Source organism: Euphorbia lathyris, chromosome 4, assembly GCF_963576675.1.
Source record: "Euphorbia lathyris chromosome 4, ddEupLath1.1, whole genome shotgun sequence".
Taxonomy (NCBI): domain Eukaryota; kingdom Viridiplantae; phylum Streptophyta; class Magnoliopsida; order Malpighiales; family Euphorbiaceae; genus Euphorbia; species Euphorbia lathyris.
In genome coordinates, this window is record NC_088913.1 from 63,680,387 (window position 1) to 63,707,328 (window position 26,942).

Below are 26,942 nucleotides of genomic sequence, written 5' to 3' on the forward strand. Positions count from 1 at the left end.
CACAGGGTGGCAAAGAGGTGCTAATCAAATCTATTGCTCAATCAATCCCAGCTTATGTGATGCAGGTTTTCCTCCTTCCCAAGACCTTCTGCTCAAAACTTGAAACTATACTAAATGGTTACTGGTGGGGGAGAGGCATTAAATGGAAAGCATGGAAGCATCTGTGCTATCGAAGATCGTGGGGGATTAAATTTCCGACAATTCTATGAATTCAACTTGGCACTTTTAGGCAAACAAGCGTGGAAGTTCCAAACTAACCCACAATCCTGGTATCAAAACTGTTCAAGGCACGGTACTTTCCGCAATCAAGCTTTAGAGAAGCTCGACTAGGGGCAAACCCAAGCGCAGCATGGGCAAGTATCCACAAAACGCAAGCAATGATCAACAAGGGTACACAATCGAGGATAGGGAACGGAAAACAAACAAAGATATGGGAAGACAGTTGGCTGAACTCTGACTCAGGGCTACCAGAATCAGTACCGTTGCTGCCTATCAGAAACTGGACAGTAGATCAGCTAATCCAAAATGGGGCCTGGAACCAAGACCAGCTAGAAACTCTATTTTCAGAAGATGATAGAAAGAGAATTAACAGCATACCTTTACCGTCGGAAGAAATGGAGGACAGATTGGTGTGGAGAGAGGAGAAGAAAGGTCGCTACAGCGTTAAATCGGTATATTACTTATTGATGGAATCTTACCCGAAGCCTGTGGAAGAAATCTGTAATACATCATGGAACAAAATCTGGCAAATGGATTGCCCCCAAAAAGTAAAGAACTTCTTCTAGAGAGCGGCCTGGAATACTCTCCCGACAAGAAAAACACTGCACAACCGCAGAATGGAAGTCGAAATACACTGCCCACTGTGTTTAAATCAGGAAGAAACGATCACCCACATCTTCCTTAAATGCCCGATTGCGGTAAGAGTCTGGAATGCATCACATCTCGCAAACTTCCGACACCCTGACGTGGTGGATTTCCAGTCCTGGTGGAGGAACCTTGTAGAAATTTGTTCAAATGAAGTCGCGGGAGCCTGTGCAAACCTCATGTGGTACATCTGGTACTGGAGAAATAAGTGGATTTGGGAGAGGAAAGAGATGGAACCTGAACAAATGGCGGGGCAAGCGAACCAGCTGCTATTGAACTGGTGAAAAGCACAGCAACTACTGAACCACGGCAGCAGCTCGATGGCGAGGGACGAATAAGAAAATTGGATCCCGCTGATGAGAGGAGTAAAATTGAATTTCGACGCGGCAGTCAGTGAGGAGCGGGGTAGAACGGGTTTTGGGGCAGTAATAAGAGATGTCCAGGGGCGCCTCCTAGCAGCTCGATATGGATCGATGAGGGGCTGTCTCGCACCAGCGATAGCGGAGGCTATATCATGCCGTGAAGCCCTTAGCTGGCTAAAGGATAGAGGAGAGGAAGAGGTATGTGTGGAGGGGGATGCTCAATTGATTATTAATGCGATAGTTTCAGATGAAGAGGATGATTGGTCGTACTTTGGGATGCTGATCTCAGAGTGTCGGGAAATAAAAGACTCACTCACCAGCTGTTCGTTCCACTTCTCGAAGAGAAGTACGAACAAAGTAGCCAATGAGCTAGCAAAACTAGGATTAGACTCCTCATCTATTATTATAACTACTCATACACCCCCATCAGTTGTAAGCCTTTTAGGCATTTGATTAATGAAATTCTCAAATCTTTCAGTAAAAAAAAAAAAAATATAGCATGTAGTAGGTGATTACTGTCTCTTTGTAGGGACTTTATAGGATCGGGGAATTCCAATTCACATAAAAACCCTTCATTCATCTTCTAACACCTGTAATCCAATTTTTAATTAAAAATTCAATTAACATCGCAATTTACAACACTTTCATATAGCAAAAGAGAGGCAGACAGAATCTCGTTCTCCACCGATCGTCACTGCCGATTTCCACCACCGTTGCTGTCTCGACTGTAGGGAACTGAAAAAACCTGCGAATTGCAATGGTAAAGGGGATAAAGGAAGAATTTTTTAGCCTCAACATCAAAGTAGCTCTGTAATATGATTCATTGATTACATTCAGAAACCAAATTAAATGACTCAATCATTCAGAATCATCTTCATTCTGATTTTGATGTTTGCCAGTGTTCTTTTTCATTCCTTCGATCAGCACAAAAATCCCAACCCAAACGATTATCAATTGTTGATCTCCTACAGTGCCACTACCGATATCCTTTAGTAGCATCTGCATCGTCCGTCGATCATCACCGCCACTTCATTAGTTCTAATCGCCGCTTCGTTAGTTACAGTCGCCGCTTAATACCATTCCGTCGTAATAGGTGTGACCTGGTGGATTACAATGAAAATGAAGCCTGGGTAAATGGATTACAATATGATTGTTGTTTGATTGGAGAAAATTGAAAAGTTGGAAGCTGTGGATTGTCGAGATTTTGGTGTTCATGATTTTGGGTTTGATTGCTTCGAAAACATCGAATTCATGGCCATGAACACATTAGACAACCAATACAAGAACCAATATGGACACTTAGAACCATTAATAGAAACTGGAAAAAAGGAACTAAAAAAAAGAAATAAACATGAAAATCATGAACAAGAGAGAGAACAAATTACTGTAGAGGTCTGGAATTTAGAAACCCAAAGGAGAAAGGAGAAATTCAAAACACAAAATGGAAGTATAAAAACTATTGAACTGTAAACTGAAATTGATGTAACGAAACAATTAAACAAATACAGATGGAATCTGAGACAAGAGGAGAAGAGAAAAATGATGGCGGATGATGAACATACATGAAAAATCTGATAATTATCGTGGAGTATAGGTGCATCATTTTAAAAGCTGGTAATTATCACATTTTCATCATTCGAAAAAATCAATTAAATTAAAAGAAAGAGAGAGAAGTGACTCTTCTTGGAATTTGAAGAATATTTAATTTTGTTTTTTAATTATGTAATTAAATTTTAAGTGACTGCCATGTCATCAGGTAGCCATTCTACAACATTAAATAACAACTTTAAATCTAGACCATTGGATCTTGATCCAATGGCTATTAAACCCTCACCACCCATGGAGATAATTTAGTACTCACCATTAAAACCAACCCCATATATATATATATATATATAAAGAATTCAAACTAAATTATAAAATATTTCAAAAAACTATTGAAATTATCTATGAGTTGGAAACACAAACTACAACTTGAAATTATAAATATTTAGTATTTTCATTGATGTTTACATTTTTTCCATAAAACTCTTCCAATTATGTATATATTGAAAACTTAAACTCTAAATATTTAATTTGTTCTATTCATGTCTATTGTTATGCATTATATATAAACCATGTCTGTCTATGATAAAAAAAAATTAAAATTTTATGTATTGAGAAATTTTATTATACTAAACTTTATTTAGTAATAATCTCTCAATTGTTATACAAACAGCTCGGTCTCAAGTGTATTCCTATATAGAGGTTTTACTGTAGCTGTAAATATATGTATGTAACCTTTGCCTTTTATCTCGTGTAAAAACCATGTTTATGGTTTTGTTACTTCAATACAAATTGGTCCATTTAAAAGGTTATTTAGACTAAAATTTGCTTCAAATTGGTAATTGACAATTTTCATTTTATTTTATTTAGGAATAAAGTATCGAAATGACTTCAACGTTTTTGAGTAAGTACCACTTTAAATATATCACTATTTTAACGTCAATGTTTGTAAAATGATACTAATTTAATTTTGAATAACGGAACTTGACACCTCAACGTTTATGAAATGGTACAAATTTAGCTCAAGTTTCGTCATCCATGACTAAATGGGTACCATTTCACAAATATTGAGATGATGTTATTTTATATATTGGGACTAAATTGAGACTTCTTGAAAAATATTAATATTATTTTGGTACCTTATCTCTTTTATTTATTATATTAAGACTAAAGTTGTACTTTTCCAAATGTTTTAGGAGTCAATTTGAATTTTACCTCTAAATTAATTTTAGCATCCTAGTCATCAATAACACTTACAAAAAAAATATTAAAAAAATATTCGAATCCACAACCTTCTACCTTTAATTTCAGAGATGTACCAGCTGAACATTTAAATTAATAACGCACTAAATAGTAGTAAATATGACCTAATCAGTCAAATATAATATAATGTAGGTACATAATTAGCGTATGATGTAGTATTAAATATGAAATGGTATAAATTTACTCAGTAACATTTCTAATCAGGATCAATTTTACATTATGCTACTGGAATTTTAAAAATGTTGTTTTGATTGTTATTTAACGGTCACATTAGACCTTCCAAATATTTTTTTATTTTTTTTACCTTCCATATATTAATTACACTTAAGATATTTACTATGTTACTAACACAGAAAAAAAAAATATGGTAAAATGTTAATAACTATATCTTCTATACATATACATTTTTTTACTAGAGTGTCTAAAATGTTTACTATATTATTAATATATTTACAAATAACAAATAAAAAATATACGAAATTGATTTAGTTTATTGACATTTTCATTTGGAATGTCCAATATAATAATTAAATAAATATCAAATTCGTCATTGATATCATTTCATATATTAAGGTCAAATTTATATTAAAGAAAAAATAGCAATTTTATAGCTTCAGCAAAAACATTGGATATAATCATAAAATAATACTAATTAATCATTTTCTTGCGTTGGTTATCTATTATTTACTAATAGAACGTCTTAATAAAAAATGAGAATGTAACAAAGAAGTGGTTTCGTGGTGTAGTTGGTTATCACGTCAGTCTAACACACTGAATGTCTCCGGTTCGAGTCCGGGTGAAGCCATTCGCTTTATTTCTAATTTTTCCATTGACGTAGTAAAATGACAAGCAGAACCGCCGAATATCTGAGTAACAAGGTCACTCAATAAGGACAAGATTGTCTTTTCAGAACTAATGAGTTGGTCTGCCCAACCTTTTTTCAATATGATACCTGACTTTGTAATTAAGGAAAGGAATTTAAATTTTTCTTTATATTTCTGATTTCCACCCAAAATTTTGCAACTCTTCCTTTTTTTCTTTTTCTTTTTTTTTTTTAATTTAAATTTTGTTGCTCTTCTTATTTTCTTTTTATTTTTTATTTAAATTTTGTTGCTCTTCTTATTTGGCAAGGTTGTTTTTTTTAGTTTTATTTTTGGAAAGAAATGAGTTGGCGATTTTCACATATTTTTAAAAATAATTATATAATTTTTAAATTTTGTTCACACAAACTCTTTAATCCACTTATTACATAAAAAGTCTATTATCACTAAAGTTGAGTCGGATCGAACTAGACCTGGGCATGAGCCGACGAGCCTGCCCAGACCCATTTAGCCGGGTTTGGACACATAAAAATACTGTCAGGTCCAACCCGACCCAAGTCCGTATAAGCCCATAAAAAACTAGACGAACTTGAACTTTACGAATTTTACACCAGGTCGGCCCGACCCAGCCCGATATACTATAATATTATATATATATATATATTATAATATATTTTTATAAATTTCAATATATTTTTATAAACATAAATATAAATAACTTAAGTTAAGATTTCCTGTGATATTTTCTCAAAAAAAATGTTTGCTGTTATATTTATATAAAGTATAATATATATATATATATATATATATATATATATATATATATATATATTTATAATATATAAATATAAATTATAATTTACTTTTTAATATATAGATGGGCTAGGACGGGCGGGCTTGGGATTCATACCTTAGGCTCGAGCCCAGTCCGAGCCCAAACCCGACTAAATTTCTTACGAGCTGGGCTGGGCTTGGGCTCGCCAAGCTTTATTAAAAGCCCGAAAGGCCCGACCCGAGCCCGAACCATCTAAACTACTAAACAGCTGACATGATTATCATATCAACAACACTTCACAATATATTTGACATGTGTTGTCATGTAGCAGCTACATGGTGACACATGACAATTAAAAACATGAATTTTCTAAATATTTTAACTTGTGATCTGATCCCTTTAAAAAAAATTATCACTTGGCAACATAAGAAGATAAACACCGTGAACATCAATCTTTGAGAGCTATTTTTTTTGGAAAAAAGAGAAAGGAAGAACTCGAAAAGAGAAAGAAAGAGATGAAGGCAGAGGAAGAGTCCTAAGTACAAATGAATAAAGAACCTAAGCCACTTAGGTTTCTTATTGACCGGAAGACACTCTTGGACTACCAAGGGTATTTTGGTCATTTCACACAATCAAGCTGTAGTATATTCTGGAAGCTTGAGAGCATATCATATGGTGCACCACACTTCAGCAAATTAAACTCATCCTCAATCACCACCACTCATCATAAAACCCTAGAATCAACGCACCAGATTTCTCCAAGTGTCTTAGTCCTTTTGTCCTTTTATTTTCCTTAATGTAATTGCATTACTTGTAGGGCAAACCTAAGAGCAATATAAATATGTAAGTTCTAAGGTCTTTAATTTTTAATGAGAATCAAATACTAAAAGTGATTTCTATCTTTTACCTCATTCACCTTTTCACAACATGCATGAGACATATTGTGAGATGTTATTGACGTGGCAATCACAACGATTATTCAATGGTCCAAATTGTTGTATCTGACCATAATCACTTTATTGACACAAATCTAATGCTTGGGTGACATTATTGGATCAAAAACTACTGTAGTGATCATAAAACTTTCTACCTTTTTATTAATGGTAAAACTAGACTAAATAAATTTAAAAAAGATAAAATTATCCTATACTGTTTTTGTAGTGATTAAGTATTTATTTTTTCCATTTTCTATTTTTTATTTTCTTTTCGTAAAATTTTGTACCTTTAATAAATTTTATGAATAAGATAAAATAAATTATAATTTTTTAAAAAAAATATCAAGATTATTATAATGTTTCATTTTAGTTTAATGATTTTATATAAAATTATAAAAATATGAATAAATATTTAAGAATAAACAATAGGTTTTTGTATACTAATATGTATAAATGTAGAATGTTGATGTACATATACTATATAAATTTCATTAGGAATATATTGATTAGATTTTAAAATTAAAAAAAAAAACAAGTTTTTTATTTATATAAGTAAAAAAAACGCAATTTCATATATGAAAATAAACGAAGAGACTAAAAAATATAGTAAGGTTGAACTTAAGGATTTTTTTTTTGTTTTTATGAACTTAAGGATTTTAAAATATATTTATATGGAATAAGTAATACAATAGGTGAAAACATAAACTTATAAATTATTTACCCTTCTTTTAATTTTAATTAGTTTTATTTTTAAAGAGTAGATTATAAAATATTTTAATTTTTTTTTGTTGGGAAAGTTTGTTTTTGTTAACTATTTAGTTTCATCTAAAATTCATTTAATTTATGGTTGAAATCCAAATAGAAGAACAGGTTCTCGGGTTAGATTTTGTAGCGCAAAACTCGTTGAGATTGATTGCAACGAAAGGAAAACTAAAATTGCATATTACCAATCACGAATTAACTACACTGATACACATCGAAAGGAGATATGATGATCCATGAACTAAGACCAATAAACTAAGGTAGAGAGAGAGGGCATCGCAACCACATTTGGGAAATAAGGGAGAGAGCCTTTTTTCTCTCCTCTAACATTATGTGATTATATAATATGAGTTAAGGTATTAACTATCTATTTATAGTTGGTAATTGGATTTTAACCCTAATTACCTATATAGCCCTGCTCCAGTCTGTATCCGTTGCGGACAGATTATTTGACCCAAACTAATATTCCCAACATCTATCACGTGCACGTGATGGAACATATTCATTCTTCTTTCTTTTATTTTTATTCATACTCGTAAATAGTTCATGCGACCGACATACAAATGGGAACTCTCTAGTGTTATATACTCATTGGAGATATATAGCGTCTCAATAAACATGTACCAAACCCAGTATTATACACTCATTGAAAGTTGTAGTCCTTTTGGTTGAAAATATGGATCACAACAAATTATATGCTTTATCCTAGATTTCATATCATATTGACTGTAATTTCTCGGATCTCTATAATTTTCTATTATCACAATTACACACACATGTATAATTACACGAGTGGTGAATCATAGAACCTTGAAGATGTGAACATATAGAAATGTTTCTCTCTTACTATATTATTTCCATCATACCTCGCGTGTCTCGTTAGTATCCTACAGTCGAAATGGACAATGCAAATGTGGTCAAAATCCTTCTCAACAAATAGACTAATATTAATAAGCATTGGCATTTCAGACGACCATTATTATCGATGCTCCAAATGGAATGTGTGGTGCAAATTTGCCATTCTTAGAGAGATGCAAAGTGTTTGCCAACTAAGCTTATCATAATTTTTCGGGTTGTCAGATTATGTATACTTGTTCTCAAGCTATTAGAGATATCATTGTTGATGATTTGTTTGGAGTTTGTTTTCCTATACTATGTAATATCTAGTGTTCTTAAGCTGCTTTAGTCTCCAACTTAATAAAAAACAAAATAACTTTCGGTTGTTAATATCAGAGGTAAAATTACACTATTTTAAACGTTTGGAGTAAAATTGCTCTTAATTTCTAATGTTAAATTATTTTTGTATGTTACCCCTAAACAGATTAAAGACTGTAAAATTTTAGTGGTTAATAAATTACTATTTTTAGAGGAGTTAATAAATTATTTAATTTTATAAAACAACTTTGAAATAATTATTTTAGCTATTATCAAGGTAAGAAAATCTTATTTAAAAAAATATAAGATAAAGATCCAAATTTATTTCTAACGTATCTGATTAAAATCAATTTTATTCATATATAATGAAAAATTTGAGCATTAATTAACTGTCATACTGGAATTTTCAAATTTTAATTATATTTAAAATATTTGCTATGTTACTGTTTCACCTTTAATTTAATTTGGACTAATTAGATAATTAATATGCCTAATTCGGTCCAAATTAGAGAAGTTAAGCAAAATTGGAGTTATCAGATGTACTTGTGATTTTAATCAAAGGCCGATTTCATAGTTATGTGTATAATCCGGCCTAAATTGATTAAATTCAAGAGATTGAGGGTCAAGTAGACAGTTTCAACAATAGATTGGTAGGAAGGTGTTATTTGTTCTTTAAATACGCAATTGTGCCACCAAATTGAGAGAGAAAGAAAGTGGGAGAAAACGTGGGTTAGTGGAGAAGGGAGCAGTTAGGGATCTTCCTGGACCAGCGGTTGGATCAATCTTAGCGGTTACAAATCTTTTTTGATCTAGACGAGAACTTCCTTGTTGGCTGGAGCTTACAGAAAACGTGGGACAGTTATAGATCGAAGATAATGGGGAATGACAATTGGTTGTTAACGGAAGGTAGATGTTATAAGAAGGAGAGTTTTTGGAAGAAATAACACACAAACAATCACACAAACCAGACAGAGTTCTAAAAATTCTTCAATTGACTATAGATAGATTACAATTTAGTTAATCTTTACCATTTCGTGCATCTTTTATCGTAAGTTCCTAGTTATTCTTGTCAATTCAATTAGTCAATCCGATTCGATTTACAATTCTTGACATTATTTCAATTTAGTTAAGATCAGTCTTCTATATTTAACTACGAACTTTAAACTTTTTTTTTTATATCATTTAAACTTTCACACAATCGTCTTTGATAGAAGTTAGATTTAACAAACATTTTGGAGTTTTTCTACAAAACTTCTGGCACGCTCGCATAGGAATAAAAAAAAGACATTAAACAGTTATTAACATAGTTATAAACAACCTGCCAAAATATAAACAACTAAATTTGTTACATATAAGTAAATCACACACACAAAAAGTCTAGGTGTTTAAAATGTTATTGTGTTATTAACATAGTTATAAATAAGATGTCAAAATATACACAATTATTTTAGTTTATCAACAAACTTATTTGAAATGTCCGATATGGCAATCAAATAACTGTTAAATTAGTCCGTTCAATTTTTTTGTTAATTAAGAGTAAATTTGATTTTACTTAGAAATGTTAGAGATAAATTTATATTATACCGTATGTTATAAGTAAATATGTATTTGTCCAAATATGTTAGGAGTAATTTTGGATTTATTAAAAAATCTATTACGTCAAAAAATCTTATAGAAAAAATTCAATTATTTTTGAAATTTTAATTTTCAATATGGTTTTGATTAAGAAAAAGTATTTGAGTCTAACATTTTTTAAGCAAAAAAAAAAAACTGAATCAATTTGTAAATGAAGGAAATTATATTAGAAGACAAAAAGTAGGATTTGAATGTCAAATTATAGGCGTAGCCAAAGATCGGACTTCACTAGTTAATGAATGAGCAATAATGTTGATTGACCTTCTATTGAAATGATAGAAACATCAATACACTCGGCTAATAAACGTCGATAGAATTTAAGAAAATTCCATATGGAATGTCCTTGTATTTTATTGCCACAACTGCAAGGAATGTACATACAGTCGCCATCTTTGCCACCAGAGCAAATGTCTCGTTGTAATCAATTCCTTCAGTTTGATGATTACCAAAGATTACCAATCTCGCATGTAATCTCTCCAATTTCCCATTCTCATCATATTTCTCTTTGAACACCCACTGACAACCAAGTGCCTTTTTCCCTGGAGGTAATTTCTACACCTCCCAAGTACCTTGATCCTCAAGTGCCTATATTTTATCAGTCATTACTTTGTTCCACCCTTCATGTTTCATAGCTTTTTTAAAGCTTTTCGGTTCATTGATAGTTGTTATGGTTTCAAGATAATGTCTATGTTTTGCAGAAAAATGTTCACAATTAACAAAATATGTTATAGGATAAGGAGTACCAATGGACTTATTTTTCATATGGTATGTGTCACAAAGTCACGCAATATGCTCTATGGTTGTTTTTGTATTATGCCTCTTCCCATATCATCTTCACCAATCTTTAGTGTCACTGCAACTTGATCTTCTAGTGTCTTAGTTAACATATCATTGACATCCATGTGTTATACAATCTGTTGAACACCCCTAGGTATAAATATAATGGGCATCTCATTTGTCCGCACAACTTCATCATCACTATTGTTTTCCACATCAGTATTCGGGGAACTCTAATTGAGATTGAGTATGATTTGATTCTCTTGAAAATAGAACTCTTTCTTAAAACAAAACTTGACATCCCTTAAAATAAAATATTATTGTGTTCCTAAATCATATAACCTTTAACCTTTCTTTCCAAATGAATACCCAAAAAATAAACACTTATGGCCCTGACTTTCAAATGTATCCCCTTAACCAACACATGCGAATTTCTTCATAAGAAGGAAATTTACCAAACAATAATTCATAATGGTTTATATTATTAAGTAGGACAGAAGGTGTTCTATTAGCTGCTAATACACATCCTCCCAAAAAATCTAGCGACACGTCCCCTTAAAATCTAAATGCCCTTGCCATATTTAAAATGTGTTAATGTTTTTGTTCAACTCTTCCATTTTGTTGAGGAGTCCCGACACATGAAGTCTCAAATAAAATTCCATTCTCCAAAAAATAATCATGCAAAGAGTTAAACTCAATCCCATTATCACTATGAATGATCTTAATATAGTGTGCACATTGACGTTTAACCATAGTAATGAAGTTAAGGAGCATTTATTTAATTTCAGTTTTATTACTCAACAAACAAATCCAGTCCTCTAGAATAATCATCCACAGTTGTCAAGAAATAATGAGCCCCACAAGATGAACGTGTCTTATAAGCCCCCCATAAGTCTAAATGAACTAGTTCAAACATACGACTAGCTTTACTATTGATAATGGGAAACCTACTAGAATGATTGTTTTTCTTACTATAACTACTCACAGTCAGAATCATCTTCAGTACTTTTTCTGAAGGGTGCCCCATTTGATGCCAGAGATCGAATGAAGAATCTTCATCCACAACCAGCACCTTCACTTGAGGAGTACCATGAAAAAAATAAAGTACATCCTAACATTCACCCACTCCAATCACCTTCCTTATCGACAGGTCATGTATAATACATAATTTGTTAGTGAACTGAATATCACAATCAATCTCATCAAATAACTGAGTCACAGAAATTAAGTTGCAAGTTAATTGAGGCACATAAAGAACATTATCAAGTTTCAAACTTTCTAGTAATATCACGGTTCCCATTTGGTCCGTTTGTGCGGACTTCCCATCTGGTGATTCCACTGATGAGTTTTTCACCTTTCTAACATCAATCAATAAAGATATGTCATAAGTAATATGATTTGAAGCACCTATGTCAACAATCTAACACACGTATTCACTACTGTTCTCACCATGAAGTTGAATTGGTGTAATAATATTCCCAGGACCATCACTTGGTCCGAGATGGTACATCATGTCCATCTTTGGTTTCTCTGAATTTTCTCCTGATTTATCCATCATCAAGAAAGCGTATTTAGTCACGGTGATGACTAATTTCTTTGTGAAATTATAATTTGCTCAAGATTCTCATACCATGATAAATTTCATTTCTCATTGATTTTCTTTAATTACAATAGTGTAAACACAAGCTTATTTGTAAAGTAAAATAAATTAAAAGATTAGGAAAATACTCCTTTAACAACTAAGGAAACTCTTTCCTAATTACAACAAAATTAATTGTTTTCCAAGAATTTCCCAAATTAGATTAGGAAAATATCTCCTAACTTAATAACTGTAAAAAGATTGAAAACTCAAAAATAAATTAAAAGATTATTTTAGCTTTTTTTTCTTGGCTTAAAGCACTATTTGGCCCTTGATCTATCCAAAATTTTGTCATTTGGCACTTGACCTATTATTTGGTCACATTTGGCCCATGATCTATCCCAATTGGTGAAATTTCACCCAATTTATATTCAAACTTAAACCGAATCGTTATTTCATTGATAAATAACGATATTTTAACACTTGAACTTAATAGATATTAGTTAGGATTTGTTTTTCCTTTTTTTTTCTTTTTTAATCTAATTAATTATTTTCACATAATGTGACAAAAACACTTTAATAAATATCACGTTTCAAGTTCAAGTGTCAAAATATCGTTACTTATCAATGAGATAACGATTCGGTTAAAGTTTGAATACAAATTGGGTGAAATTTCACCAAATGGGATAGGTCAGGGGCCAAATGTGACCAAATAATAGGTCAGGGGTCAAATGACAAAATTTTAGATAGGTCAGGGCCAAATAAAGCTTTAAGCCTTTTTTTTCTTATTTAAAGGTGAAATTTAGCGGAAAGAGAGAAGGGTTTAAACTAATATATATATATATATATATATATATATATATATATATATATATATATATATATATATATATATCATAATACATTTATTAATATAAAGGATTAATTAGTATAATACGCAATAAGTTAAGGATTAAATAAATATTTAACCGTATGACAAAATTAACATATATATCCTTTCCACACGTAATCTATCATTTGAATAAACAAAGCTACAAAATCATTCCAATAATTGAAACAATCTCTATCATAAATTCTCTCTTTTTATTTCTTTTTCTAAAAGAAAAATTCAATAAAAATAGATTAAGCTTAAATATCATTTGAAGTATTAATATTAGATGATTTTAAAAATATTTGTAAATAATAAATTTATTAATAAACATCTATATTTTTTTTCCAAATTCATATACCTAAAAAAATTATAATTTTTTCACTTTAAAATTTATTTTAACTATTCATGAATTAGAAGCAATTTGATTTGATTTCTGTCTTTATTTTTCTTTTCCCTATAAAAAAAGAAAAGAAGCAATTTGATTTCTCAAATGCATTCATCTAAGTTAATTTTTTTTTATGGAAATAAAGATGATAATTAAATCGAAATAAAATAAGTACAATTGTTCCGTTTTTTTTTTGTAAAAATGAATTTTTACTACAACTATAATTTCTGTTAAAAATAATGAAAACTATTATTTTATAAATATAATCAAATAATATATTTTCTATTATTTAAAATAAAAAATTAAAAGCAATTTTCCTTCCATTGCCGTAAATTAAGCGACGATTTTTTTTGCAACAATTCGTTAAGACTACAATATTGTCATTCGGAATGTCCACAATTCGACGGCAAGAGAGATGTGTAGGGTGAACCCTTTGAAGCTAAATATTGATGCAACCTATCATATCCTTAACAATTCTATCAGTTTGGATGGTATTCTGCGTAATCACGATGATGTCTTTGTCCGAGTTTTCGAGATTCCGAGATGGGGAATCCTTTCATCAAGGCTGACAGAGGCGTTAGGCCTCCATCAGATACTATAATTTATCACTGAGCACGACTTCTCTAACATGATGATCGAAATAGATGCGGTGAAAGTATACCAAACAATTCATTTATGCACCACATGCCAGTTTGAATTTGCTTCTGTCATTAATTCTTGTCAATTCATTCCTTTTAGGTGTTCCAATATGTCTATCACTCATGTTAAAAAGACCGCCAATATGATGGCTCATGCGCTTTCTGGTGCCGTTGTGCCTTTTGACCGTACCTATTTTGACGTTGATAAAAAAAAATTGGCATGAAAAATACCCTTCATTTATTATTTGTTATTAAAAATCTTGTAAGATTTGTGTAAACTCCAAAATTATAAATATTTTTTAGATTAAATTAGATGTACAAATAAATAATGTGAATGTGTAAGCTTTACCATTATTTATTTTCCAATTTTTGAAAATATCTTTTCTATTTCTGAACTTCTTATTGCAATTAACTTTTAATTATTCTCAGCCAAAAATTTAAAATCTATTAAAAGAAAATACACAGAAAAAAGAAATTAATAATATCCAGTAACAATATGGGGCCTCAACACAGCCTCGTAGTAAACAAGTAACTTTACTTTGCACTTGGGTAAAAAATGTATAACTTTTGAGGTATGATTTATAAATATAGAAAAAACAAGGGTCAATATGCAAAAAAGAAAAGATATATTCAAGAAATACCTTGTCTGAGTTTTTAACGCAAACACACCCTTCCTTTTCTCTCTCTCTCTGTCTCTGTGTTTTTGGTCTCTCTCTCTCTCCAGTGATACTCGTTGAAGTAAGAAAGAAAACAAAAGTGATGGGCTGGTTTCCCTGTGCTGGGAAGTCAAGCGATATCCCTAGGAAGAAGACGAACAAGAGGCCTGATGATCAGATCTCATCGTCTTCAGGTATTTCAATATCCAACACTATTTCAGAACATCATGTCATACTTTAAACTTCAATCGAATTTAAATTTTTTGGGGGTTAATTTAAGTGCATTTATGGCGTATTCATATTATGATTAATAGGAATGATTATCTCTATCTGCCTTTTCTGGTTATTGATCTGGAAGGAACATTCAGGAAATAATTTAGGGGAGGTTTTCCTGGATGATGCAAAATTAATTCTGGATTTGGGGGTTTTTTTTGTGCAGTTATTTTGGTATATAGGGCTTTGTATATTTTTCTTATTCGAGACACTGGACATTTTGTCTTTGATTGAACAAGTAGTTGTTTTTTTGGGGTTGTTGATGAATTGATTGATTCTATATGTTGTTAGCTTAGCTAAATTCTGATCCTTTGGGAGCTAGGGCTGCTATGATAAGGTCTATAATGGGTTGATTGAAGTTCTGGTGTTTAGTGAGCAATTAATAGAATGACTATCCTCTTAAAATTGGTTGTTTTGCCTTATTAAATTTTGTGACAGTTCCACTTTAGTTGGAAAATGTTCATACTTCTATTTCTGGATGGTGAGTGGTGCTTAAGGAAGAATATGCACCACTAGTGATGGAGTTTGGTTGTTTTCTTGTTTGGGGTGAGAAAGATCAAAGGTTGTTTCCTTTTCTTGTTTGGTTGTTTGTTTGTCCTTTGTTATTAATGTTACCTTTTCAACTCCTAACAATGGGATAAAATAAGGTTTTTTGGCGTAATTGTGACGTAATTGTGGGCGCCGTTTGTTTCTTTTTTCCATTTTTTTTTTTAATTTGTTAGGGAGGTGCTTGGTGTTAAACCTAGGATCCCAAGGCTTCGTTTGGGGTTCTTTCCCAATTCATCTCTTGATGGATTGGTGCTTTAAACATTCATTAGATTATGTTATAATTTGTTATCTTTTTTCTGGTTCTATAGATAAGTCAAAACCAAATTTGGCATTAGATGTAAAAAAGGAGACCTTGAAGGATGGAGGTTCAGATCATATTGCGGCACATACATTTACATTTCGTGAATTGGCTGCTGCAACAAAGAATTTTAGGGCAGATTGTCTGTTGGGTGAAGGTGGTTTTGGTCGAGTATATAAAGGAAGGCTGGAGAGTACCAATAAGGTTAGTTGAACTTTTATAAACTTGTGTTGCTAGAAAATACCAAAATTATGTAGCAATAAATTTATATACACTCTTTTCTTACATTTATTTGAATTATTTCTAGGAATTTTATGTGTGCAACTCAATAAAGATTGTATAAAAAAAGCTTCTTCAGCCTTTGTCCAAAGTTTCCGAATTTTAGATTAAACGACAAAAGACACGTGCGTGACTGAGCAAATAAATAGAAACAATATTGCTGCAATCAAGAGTGCAGAAACAATAAAAAAATATATTGCTGCAATCAAGATTGCGGAAACATGAGAGTTGTGGTTTTCTATGTTTTATATTTTATTTCAAAGCAAAAAAAAAAAAAAACAGCAAGTGAACAAATAAAAAGAAACAAAGAGTGCAGCGACGTGGAAGAACGTGATTGGCTACAATATGCAATGCTTCGGAGAGTGATTGCTTGCGGGTATTTCAACGTATTGTATCATCAATAGTGGTTGATTATTTTAAAGGAACATAAATAAGTCATGCACCTCCACCTCAGATACGTCTTTTTCTTGCGGGATAAATGACCGTTATTATATTATTATGACTTCATAAGCTGCACACGTTTCCTAAAGAGGATAATTTAAATAGATGTCCTTTTTAAGGGGAACAAATATTAGGTATACTTTGAGAAATTCTACAATACTCCCGTAGCAATTCATCCCACCAATCAATTGATGCCACTTGTACATAGTTATTTCTTAACACCAATCATCTCCCATGAACTGAATGCATTCCTCTTTTTGATTGCTCGGGCGTATTACTCCAGGAGTATGGTAGAATTTCTTGGTACACTTATTATGTAATGCTCAACCCTTTTCCTTTATTTAGGCATGGTTGTAGGGGGGTGTCTTAATCAATCATTAATATTGCCATTTGATCCCTTTCGATTGCTTTGTCCTTCCGATCATTACTAATAGCCTTATGGTATGATTTTTTTTTTCTTTCCCTTTTTTTTGGTGTAGGTTGTAGCTATTAAGCAACTCGATCGCAATGGGCTGCAAGGAAACAGGGAATTCCTGGTTGAAGTATTAATGTTGAGCCTACTTCACCATCCTAATCTTGTTAACTTGATTGGCTACTGTGCTGATGGAGATCAAAGACTTTTGGTTTATGAATACATGCCATTAGGATCTTTGGAAGACCATTTACATGGTATATGTAGTTTGAAGTTTATTAATGTTGTGTTAAAAACATTTGATCGTACTGCTACTTTTCTTGGTTATCCACCCTACAATTGAATATGGAAAATCGGGTTCATTTTAATTGCTCATTTTTGCATAATATTAGGGCAGTTTATTTGACACACTTCACCGATTTCTTATCCTACGTTTTATGTTTGTTGTATGTATTAGACCTACCCCCGGATAAAAAACGACTTGATTGGAACACAAGAATGAAGATAGCTGCTGGTGCTGCAAAGGGCTTGGAGTATTTGCACGACAAAGCTAATCCTCCTGTTATATATCGCGATTTGAAATGTTCAAACATTTTACTTGGGGAAGGTTATCATCCGAAGCTTTCGGATTTTGGGTTGGCCAAATTGGGCCCTGTTGGGGACAAAACCCATGTTTCCACCAGAGTGATGGGAACATATGGATACTGTGCTCCTGAATATGCTATGACCGGTCAGCTTACGCTGAAATCAGATGTATATAGCTTCGGTGTTGTGCTTCTGGAGATCATAACCGGTAGAAAAGCTATTGACAATTCGAGAGCTGCTGGGGAGCATAATTTGGTTGCATGGGTAAGAGTTCTGTGCTCATTTCAAAAATCATTACTCAAAACATTCATCGTTTCAGTAATTATTATTTTGTTCAAACCAGAATGAAAACATGAATACTCTCAAATCGCTACACTTGTAGGACTAGGATAGTAGAAAAGGCACATTAGGGTAAATTCCATTGTAATCTTCCAATTCATTTCTACATTGGGAAGTGTGTTGCTCAAGCCTCCTACTACCCTGGAAAATAAAAGGAATATAGCAAAGCATGAATAACTTTCTTAACCATTCACCTTCCAAAACAAAACATTTGATCTACCATTCATCAAATATATAAGTTGAAACAAACAAAAAATGATTAATACGCAATGATTCAGTTTAGAAATATTCTTTACTTTCTGCTACATTAACCTACACCTGGAATCTACAATCTACCTTGCTACTACTTGCAAAATAAGACACATGTAACATTACAGCTAGAATCCGTCATTTGCTGTCATCTACAAGGAATACATTTATCGGCCGAAACTTAATTTCCGGCTTCCATCAAATGTTTATCATTTGATATGTTGAGGGAAAGATGGAGATTCGTCACAATTGCTTCTTTATCCCAGCTTAAAGGCCCTGATGCATACAATGCCTCCATAATGGATCTATAGGCATGCAACTCTAACATATGGATTTTTGCAGCTAATTCATCATTTCTAGGAAACCGAATTTTTTCTTCCTCTTCTCCCCAACTCACAAAAAGATCCTCATCACTATAAACAGGAATGATGTTCAAACTTATTTCCACTGATGCTACAACTACCAAGGGAGCTACCAGAGCCTGCTTCCTCATCAGATGAACATCCAACATCACCCCTTTGTTGTCTTCTCCCCATATCCATTTCAGAAAACCTGGATTGATCAATCCAGAATCCAGGTTTTCTGAAATGGATATGGGGAGAAGACAACAAAGGGGTGATGTTGGACGTTCATCTGGCTCTAGTAGCTCCGTTGGTAGTAGCTGTAACATCAGCGGGAATAAGTTTGAATATCATTCCTGTTTTGCTGAGCACTATAGTGATGTATGATCTTTTTGTGAGTGGGGAGAGGAGGAAGACAGAATTCGGTTTCCTAGAAAAGATGAATTAGCTGCAAAAATCCATATGTTAGAGTTGCATGCCTACAGATGCATTATGGAGGCATTGTATGCATCAGGGCCTTTAAGCTGGGATAAAGAAGCAATGGTAATGAATCTCCGTCTTTCGCTCAACATATTAAATGATGAACATTTGATGGAAGTCAGAAATTTAGTTTCGGCTGATAAATGTATTCCTTGTAGATGACAGTCAAATGATGGATTCTAGTTGCAACGTTACATGTGTCTTAATTTGTAAGTAGTAGTAGCAAGGTGGATTGTAGATTCCAGGTGTAGGTTAATGTAGCAGAAAGTAAAGAATCATTTTTTTGTTTGTTTCAACTTTTATATTTGATGGATGGTGAAGGGTTAAGAAAGTTATTCATGCTTTGCTATATCTTCCAACTTAGGTTGTTTTAACAGGTAGCCCTTTAACTTCATTTTATAACAAAAAAATGTACTCAAGCTTAACAGAGAAGTATGATTTTGACGAAACTGTTGAACTACTTTTATTTTTGTATGTAAATGCAATAATTGATTCGAGGTTGAGCACACACCCTTTAGGCAGCCCATTTTCCAATTAGAGTTTGTTGTGTACACTAAGACGTGAGCTCCATCTCTCTAGATTAGGAGACTTGAATTGAAACCCTTACCACTCAAGCCAATTTTAATTGGCATTAAACTACTTAACAATTTGATGATCTTCGTAACTTTGATCCATGTTAGCATAAAATAATGTGAAATGCCTATTTTACTCCTAATGAAAAACTTATAGTGGAGGTAAAATAGGTATTTCACTTTATTTTATGCTAACAATGATTATAAATCAGTTAAACCTGTGGTTGAAGTTGTCTAGGTTAGCAAATCCTTAGGTATTTTTTCAATTGTTTCCGTTTTCTATTAATCTCAGTGAAGTTTGAATATTTTTTTATTACAGAAACGAAGTTGATGAGTTAAAATGTGAAAATTGCCTAAGTTGGTGGCATTTACCCGAACACATTATCACAAGTCGCTCAAATTAGTATTTGAATTGTTTTAGTAATCCATACGGTTCAACCCTATATATTTTCTGTTCATCTTGTAATGCACTTTTCATTTGCTCTTCTGCATATTCGCTTGCAAGCACCTAGTACAATGGCATTTTAATTTTATGAGCAGAAATAAAGATCATGTCTTTCATACCAAGAAGCTTGTCTGATATTCTTACTGTGTCATAGGCACGGCCATTGTTTAAAGATCGAAGGAAGTTTTCGCAGATGGCCGACCCATTACTTCAAGGCCTATATCCAGTAAGAGGGTTGTACCAAGCTCTTGCAGTTGCAGCAATGTGTGTTCAAGAACAGCCTAATATGCGACCGCTTATAGCTGATGTAGTCACAGCCCTTTCGTATCTTGCTTCCCAAAAGTTTAATCCGGAGACGCAGCCAGTCCAAAGCTCTCGGACAGGCCCATCTACACCTAGAACTAGAAGAGAACAGTGAATTCAGTTAAAGACTTGGCAAGATCAGTTTCTAAAGAAGGTTCGTTCCGCGGAAATGGGAGCCGATGTTTAAGGTTACTGTCTGCAAGCAGCTGTGGCACAAACAAGAGGATACTTTACCTGAACAGTTGATTAGATTTTGCAAATCATTCCAGAGAGCAACTGCAAGTACCAGACCAGCTGTATTTTCTGCAATGGGAAATTCTTTTTTTTTGCCCCAATTGTTTTATTTTATTATTGATTATCTTTTTTTGTTTTCAATTTTTGTTTTCTTGTATAATTGAGCTTGTTGAGGCTTTTGTATCTAGATATATGTTCTTTATAGTAAACTGGCCCATATCTTTAAAAGAGCATCTGCTTTTTGTTGCTGATATTCTTTTCCTTTTTGTCATCTGTTTTATTGATGTTTTCTGTGTTTCTTGTATTGTTTATAGCGCAAACTTTGGGAAATTTTTGTGTAGGGAAATAAAAATATTTTCCTCTGTTTAGTTATAATTTTGGAAAATATTTTCCGGTCACTAACTTAATAAATATATAATATTATATTTATTTATTTATTTATATTTTTTTTATGGTCAACTACCTATATTATATAAAAAAAAGGTGAAAAATGGAACAAAATATGGAAAACATGATTCCGAGTTTTGTGACCCGTCAAAGAAAGTTTCAAAAAATCGTTGATTAATGATGTTGAAGGTATAATTGATCAACTCAAATAATAATACATTATAACAAAATTCATACTTAGCAAAACCAAAATAAATTGGAACAAGGGGATAAATAAAGTCAACAAAAGGAGGAAACAATTAAAATTAAAATAGATCAAAACAGGGAAATCAAATTTAATCTAGATTGGAACATAGAAAGTTTATATAAATATAGCCGGTGACAATGATATCTGGAGAAACCAAATAAACAAAAAATAAAATAAAAGAGAAATCAACATATATTTGCATGCAATAATGATCAAACTTAACGACGAAGAGAACGATAGCGAGAACAGTGGAGAGAATGATAATTTTTTTATGAATTGGTGGTCCGCTGTTGGGTAGCTGCTGCAAAGAAGACAAGAATGATGGATGACTAAGGAAGTGGAAGAATAGAGAATAACCTATAAGTGCTATTACAAAGAAGTAGTAGAGTTCTAACTTTTGGAAAAGAGTAAAATATTTTTCTCAATTCATTCACATATTTTTTTCAGTTGATTTGCCAAATATTTTCCGTTGACTTTTTTTCCAAAACAAACAAATACCGATAAATCAAGAAAATATTTTCCTGTAAAATATTGTCCGGCAAACAAATAGGGCCTAAGTGTCCTTTTAGTTTTGCTTCTCAGAATTTATTTTTGCTTTCTCACTCTAGTAGAATATAAGTGTTTAGTTGGGTTCTATAATATCAAGCAGCTAACAACTCTTCTGATACAATACAGAATAAAAGAATAAGCTCACGCTGAATCAAAAGAATAGGCATGTTCCGAATCAAGCTGATGAATCTGAACACGTGTATTAACCGAAAGCATTATCATAAAATATGAATCTGAACACGTGTATTAACCGAAAGCATTATCATAAAATTTAACCAACTAGATACGTGGACCAATGAACAGTCCAGATTCCAAAGATTAGCTCATATTCCCTAAAGGACGTCGTATATTGCGGAATGGTGAAAAGGAAAAGGGGCTGAAGCCAATCAAAAGCCAACACGTAGAAATGTACTTAACACCTCATGTCTGTAAACAAATCTCTATAAATAGCACATATTCATTCTTTGCTGTCAAGTTATTATTTTCTTCAAAATATTTTACTAACTTAAGCATTCCGACCCCTCCCTAACTGTTTGTTGTTGGTTTAAGCATTGGACAAGGGACGCCAGATTCCGACCCCTCCCTAACTGTTTGTTGTTGGTTTAGATTTTCTCAAGGCTCATTGGAAGTATTCTTTAATCCGGAAGTCGCTTGTTCCATCCACGACAATACTTCTAATCAGCCTTTGAAGACCGAATCAACAACAAACTGTGAGGGAGAGTCTGAAATCCGGCATCTCCACTCCCATGCTTAACTCAGTAAAATACTTGGAACTTGCGTCAATGCTACTTCCAATCACAACCCATGTCGGCGAGTGTTACTGGAGAGGTTCGACGTCGGGCGAGTTCAAAGTAGCTACTGGGTTTACAATTCTGCAGGAGCATGCTGCCGTGGCTCCAGTTGATAGATTCTAGGCGGGGTTCTGGTGGACTACAGCTCCGGGACGGGTACGATAGTTTTCTATGGTTGGCTAGACACAATAGCCTTATGTGCAAGTGCAATGCAAATCATGGAAGACGGCACCTGGCTGATGCAGTTGGCTGTCTAGAATGTGGAGCAACGAGAGCCAATTACTAGGGATGGCAACGGGTAGGGTACCCGCGGATAGTGCCAATCCCAAATCCTTACCCGTACCTTTCCCATTATCTTAACGGGTATATGTTTTGCATCAAATACCCGTCCCATTTAATTCGCGGGTACCCTTAAGAATCAATAAATAAAACAAAAAACATTACAAATTTAACAAAGTATAAATTTAATAAATCATCCATCTAAAAATTAAACAAATTGAACCTTAAACAATAAAAATAAAATAGCTTAGTGGTATCACTTAATGGTCGAAGAACAAAAATGTTGGTGTTCAAATCTCACATCTTACATCTAAAACACAATAATATTTTTAATATATAAAAAAATTATGACGGGTATCGGCTACCATGGGGGATCTTCCCATACCCTAACGGGTAATGGTTTTGATCTCATACCCGTCTCATACCCTTTTATAGGAATCCATACTTGGGAGGCTAATTTTAACTATGGGGTTAGAAGTAATTTTTCAAAGTCCAGCTTATTAAGGTTGTGGTTGTGGAATATTTTTTTAGCCTATAACACATTGAAACTTCGTCGTTTTGGTGTATTCGCCAAAAAAATTATAACATTTTTACACTTTTTTTTTTTAGTTTTTAGTTATAATTTTTTTTATAATTTTCATGATTAAAATTTAATTCAAAATTCAGTTATTTGAGTTTTTTTTTTTTGGTAGGGAAAAGAAAAATAAAAACAAAACACCACAACACACTAGCCCGGGATTAGCCAAGGAAAGCTCACTCCCACATTATCTTCAAAAAGCAAAGACAGCAGGAACTCAAGGGGAGAAGAGAAAATAGACACGCCCAATGCCATCTCATGACCCTCTCATGCCCCTTGGTTAGACCCGACCAAACTATCTACCTTAAAACTCTCATTTATTGTTTTAATTTTCCTGAAGAAGAACTCCAGCATATTAGGAATGACAACAGTTCTCTCTCCAAACACCTCTACATTCCTCCAATGGCAAATTTGGTGGCAGACCACAGCAAACAAAATTACTCCATGCTCGAACCCAACCAACAGCTTCCCTTCAATACCCTCTCTGAACAGTCTTGTTCCGAATAGGAAAAGAAGGCAGAAAGACACTCTTCAGGCAAAACTTTCCATGCGGGAACGACCCATGATTCAACCAACTACCGCATACCGCTCCAACTTCCTCCCTAATTTTGTTCCAGAAGAACTAATAGAACCCTGGATTCAACCTGTTGGAACCAGGACCCTTATCCAGATTCATAGAGAACAGCGCTGCCTTAAACTCCTCCGCCTCAAATGGTGCTGCGAGTGTGGCATCAGTGTTAAAATCGATCCTGACTAGAATGACATCACCTCTATTGGACAATGTAGTATTTGAAGCTGAGAAAATAGAGACAAAATACTGACGAGCAAGAGTGGCCATATCTTTTTGATTATCAACCATAAAGCCTGTTTCATCTCGTAGTGTCGAAATACTATTGTTCTGCCTCTGAGTCTTGCATGAAAAAATTGTGTATTCCTATCTCCTTCCTTCAACCAAAACATTTTAGCGCTTTGTTTCCAAAATGTCTCTTCCTTCTTAAGGGTATTTTTAACTGTCTTTTAGCCATATAGAACTGTGCAATGGAAACCCTGTCCCCTTTGTCCCGAAACTCATCCATTTGCCTCTTCCATCTCTAAATCCGACCCTTGAATCTGAAATTATAATCCTTGCCCCAACCTTCCATAGCCGTCACACAAAATTGCAACTTCTTATATAACGGTAATGAACAATGTGTCTCCCAAAATCGTTGAACCATACTCATGAATTTAATCTCCTTCTACGATGCACTTGTCTCACAGCCTTCTCAAAGAGAGAACCAGTGTAAATGATCCGAATATGCTGGCATTATCATACAAAAATGATAATATGAAAACCTATTCAGCCAGGCAGCTGATGCAAAATCCATGTCAAGCTTCTCCCAAACCCATCCCTTCGAACCCCTCCCTCTCTCCCATGTGAACTGACTTCCACTCATACCTAACTCAAAAATCTCGCAATCACCAATCACCCAGTCAATCTCCTTTAATAAATGGCCTGGTTATATAGCCCCTCCAACCTTCTCATCCTCCCTCAAAATACAATTAAAATCTCCTAGGATAACCCAAGGCGGATACCCTCGCCAACTATCTAAAGGAGACTCCAAGAGTCACTCTGCTTATTACAGTCAGCATACTAGTAGAAACCTACAATCCTCCAATCGCCCAGAAGAGAATTCACAATCGTCACATCAATGTGATGATCCAAATAACTAGCAATATGCATATGTATCTCAACCTTCAATAATAATGTCAGGCCCCCATTACTACCCCTTGTACCGACTGAAAAGGACCCTCTAAATTGTAACTATTGTTTAATGGCAACAATTTGATGGTCCTCTACCGAAGTTTCAATTAAAAATAAAAAAATCTGGTTTTTAGGAAGATACTAACTTCTTCAGTGACTGAACTACCGGTGGTTTCCAAATCCACGACAGTTCCAGCTGATGCAATTCATAATGCCTGGCGGCCCTGCACACTAGGGCTAACCGAATTACTCCAGGAATAACCTCATCCATATTTGGAACAAATTTGGCTTCTCCCTGAACCGTGTCCTTCCTTAAGGCTCGAACAACCAACTCTCAAATATGTTTTCATGCTTTCAACAACTCCATCTTCGTGTCCTCTAGAGCCCCCTTACCCGATTCCCTCTCACCACCCTTTCCTTGCTCTACCCTACCGGTCCTCCCCTCACTTTCTCTGCCCTTGATACATTGGCCAAACATAGGTGAAATGATAACCTCAAATTTTCCTTTATCGCCCTTGTCTCCCTTCCCCTTACCCCCCTAACCCTGTTTGTGTTAGAAATGTCCCTTAAAAATGTCCCTAAAATGTATCTCCAAATCCACCCATAAAGAGCGGACCTGGGTAGGTTGGATGGGCCAACGGGCCGATGAATATGTCTACACGTGAGTTGGTATCATAGGTAACCAATTTCTCTAGTTCTCTCATGCTCGAGCAAGGCACGTGTGCTAGATGTAGTTTGTTGGAGGAGTCAATAACGCACGCCTTAAGGGACTGCAAGGTTAGTTCAAATATTTGGAAATTAGTAATCCCAGAGTTGCACTGGAATAAATTATTTAGAATAAATGGTAATGACTGGTTTGAGGCTTGCATCAGTGCCTAGGACGGGAAATTTAGCATAGGAAAATGGCATATTTGGTTTTTAACAACATCATCAACCTTATGGGAATGGAGAAACAATATGGTTTTTCAACCAAACTTTGCTATTCATGATGCTAAAGGAGAGGTGATTAGATCTAAAGTCCAAGAAAATCTCAATAGTTGGGCTTTCCTCGCTAATCTCCATCGCAAGCATAAGAAAAAAGAGGTTTGGATCACATGGTCCAAGCCCCCTTCAAATTTGTGGAAGTTGAATACTGACGGCTCGTGGAGGGAACCCTCCAGTAAAATAACAGTCAGAGGTTTGATCAGGGATAGTGCTGGAAAGTGGGTGAGGGGCATTGTGCATAACATTGGGAAAGGTAATTCCCTTGAAGCTGAGTTATGGGGAGTTTTCACATGAGTTAAGATAGCGCTTAATGATCAAATTCGTCGAATTCACGTGGAACCAGATTCCCTCGAAATAGTGAATCTTCTCAGCAAACAATGCTCAGCTCACCATCCATCCCGTTCTTTGATCAGAAATATCCAGCTTCTGCTTCAGAGGTTTGATATTGTCCAAGTGAATCATATTCATCGTGAAGGAAATAGATGTGTTGATTTTTTGGCAGGCAAGGCTCACGACTTCCCCTTAAGGGTGACCATCTTCCTAAATGAATTACGAGGAACCCAG

The 26,942-nt window shown here is 33.8% G+C and overlaps 1 protein-coding gene and 1 non-coding gene across 2 annotated transcripts; both read left to right on the forward strand.

Annotated features, from left to right (window-relative positions):
- Window positions 1-4,765: 4,765 nt before the first annotated feature.
- TRNAV-AAC (transfer RNA valine (anticodon AAC)) lies at window positions 4,766-4,839 on the forward strand. The gene has a single exon. It is a non-coding gene; the product is annotated as a tRNA-Val (tRNA).
- A 10,198-nt stretch (window positions 4,840-15,037) lies between these two features.
- LOC136226068 (probable serine/threonine-protein kinase PBL7) lies at window positions 15,038-21,074 on the forward strand. Its single transcript, XM_066014360.1, has 5 exons — window positions 15,038-15,217; window positions 16,154-16,347; window positions 17,343-17,532; window positions 17,733-18,124; window positions 20,441-21,074. Exons 1-5 carry the CDS (start codon window positions 15,127-15,129, stop codon window positions 20,702-20,704), a joined length of 1,131 nt encoding a protein of 376 aa, XP_065870432.1. The 5' UTR covers window positions 15,038-15,126; the 3' UTR covers window positions 20,705-21,074.
- Window positions 21,075-26,942: the final 5,868 nt, after the last annotated feature.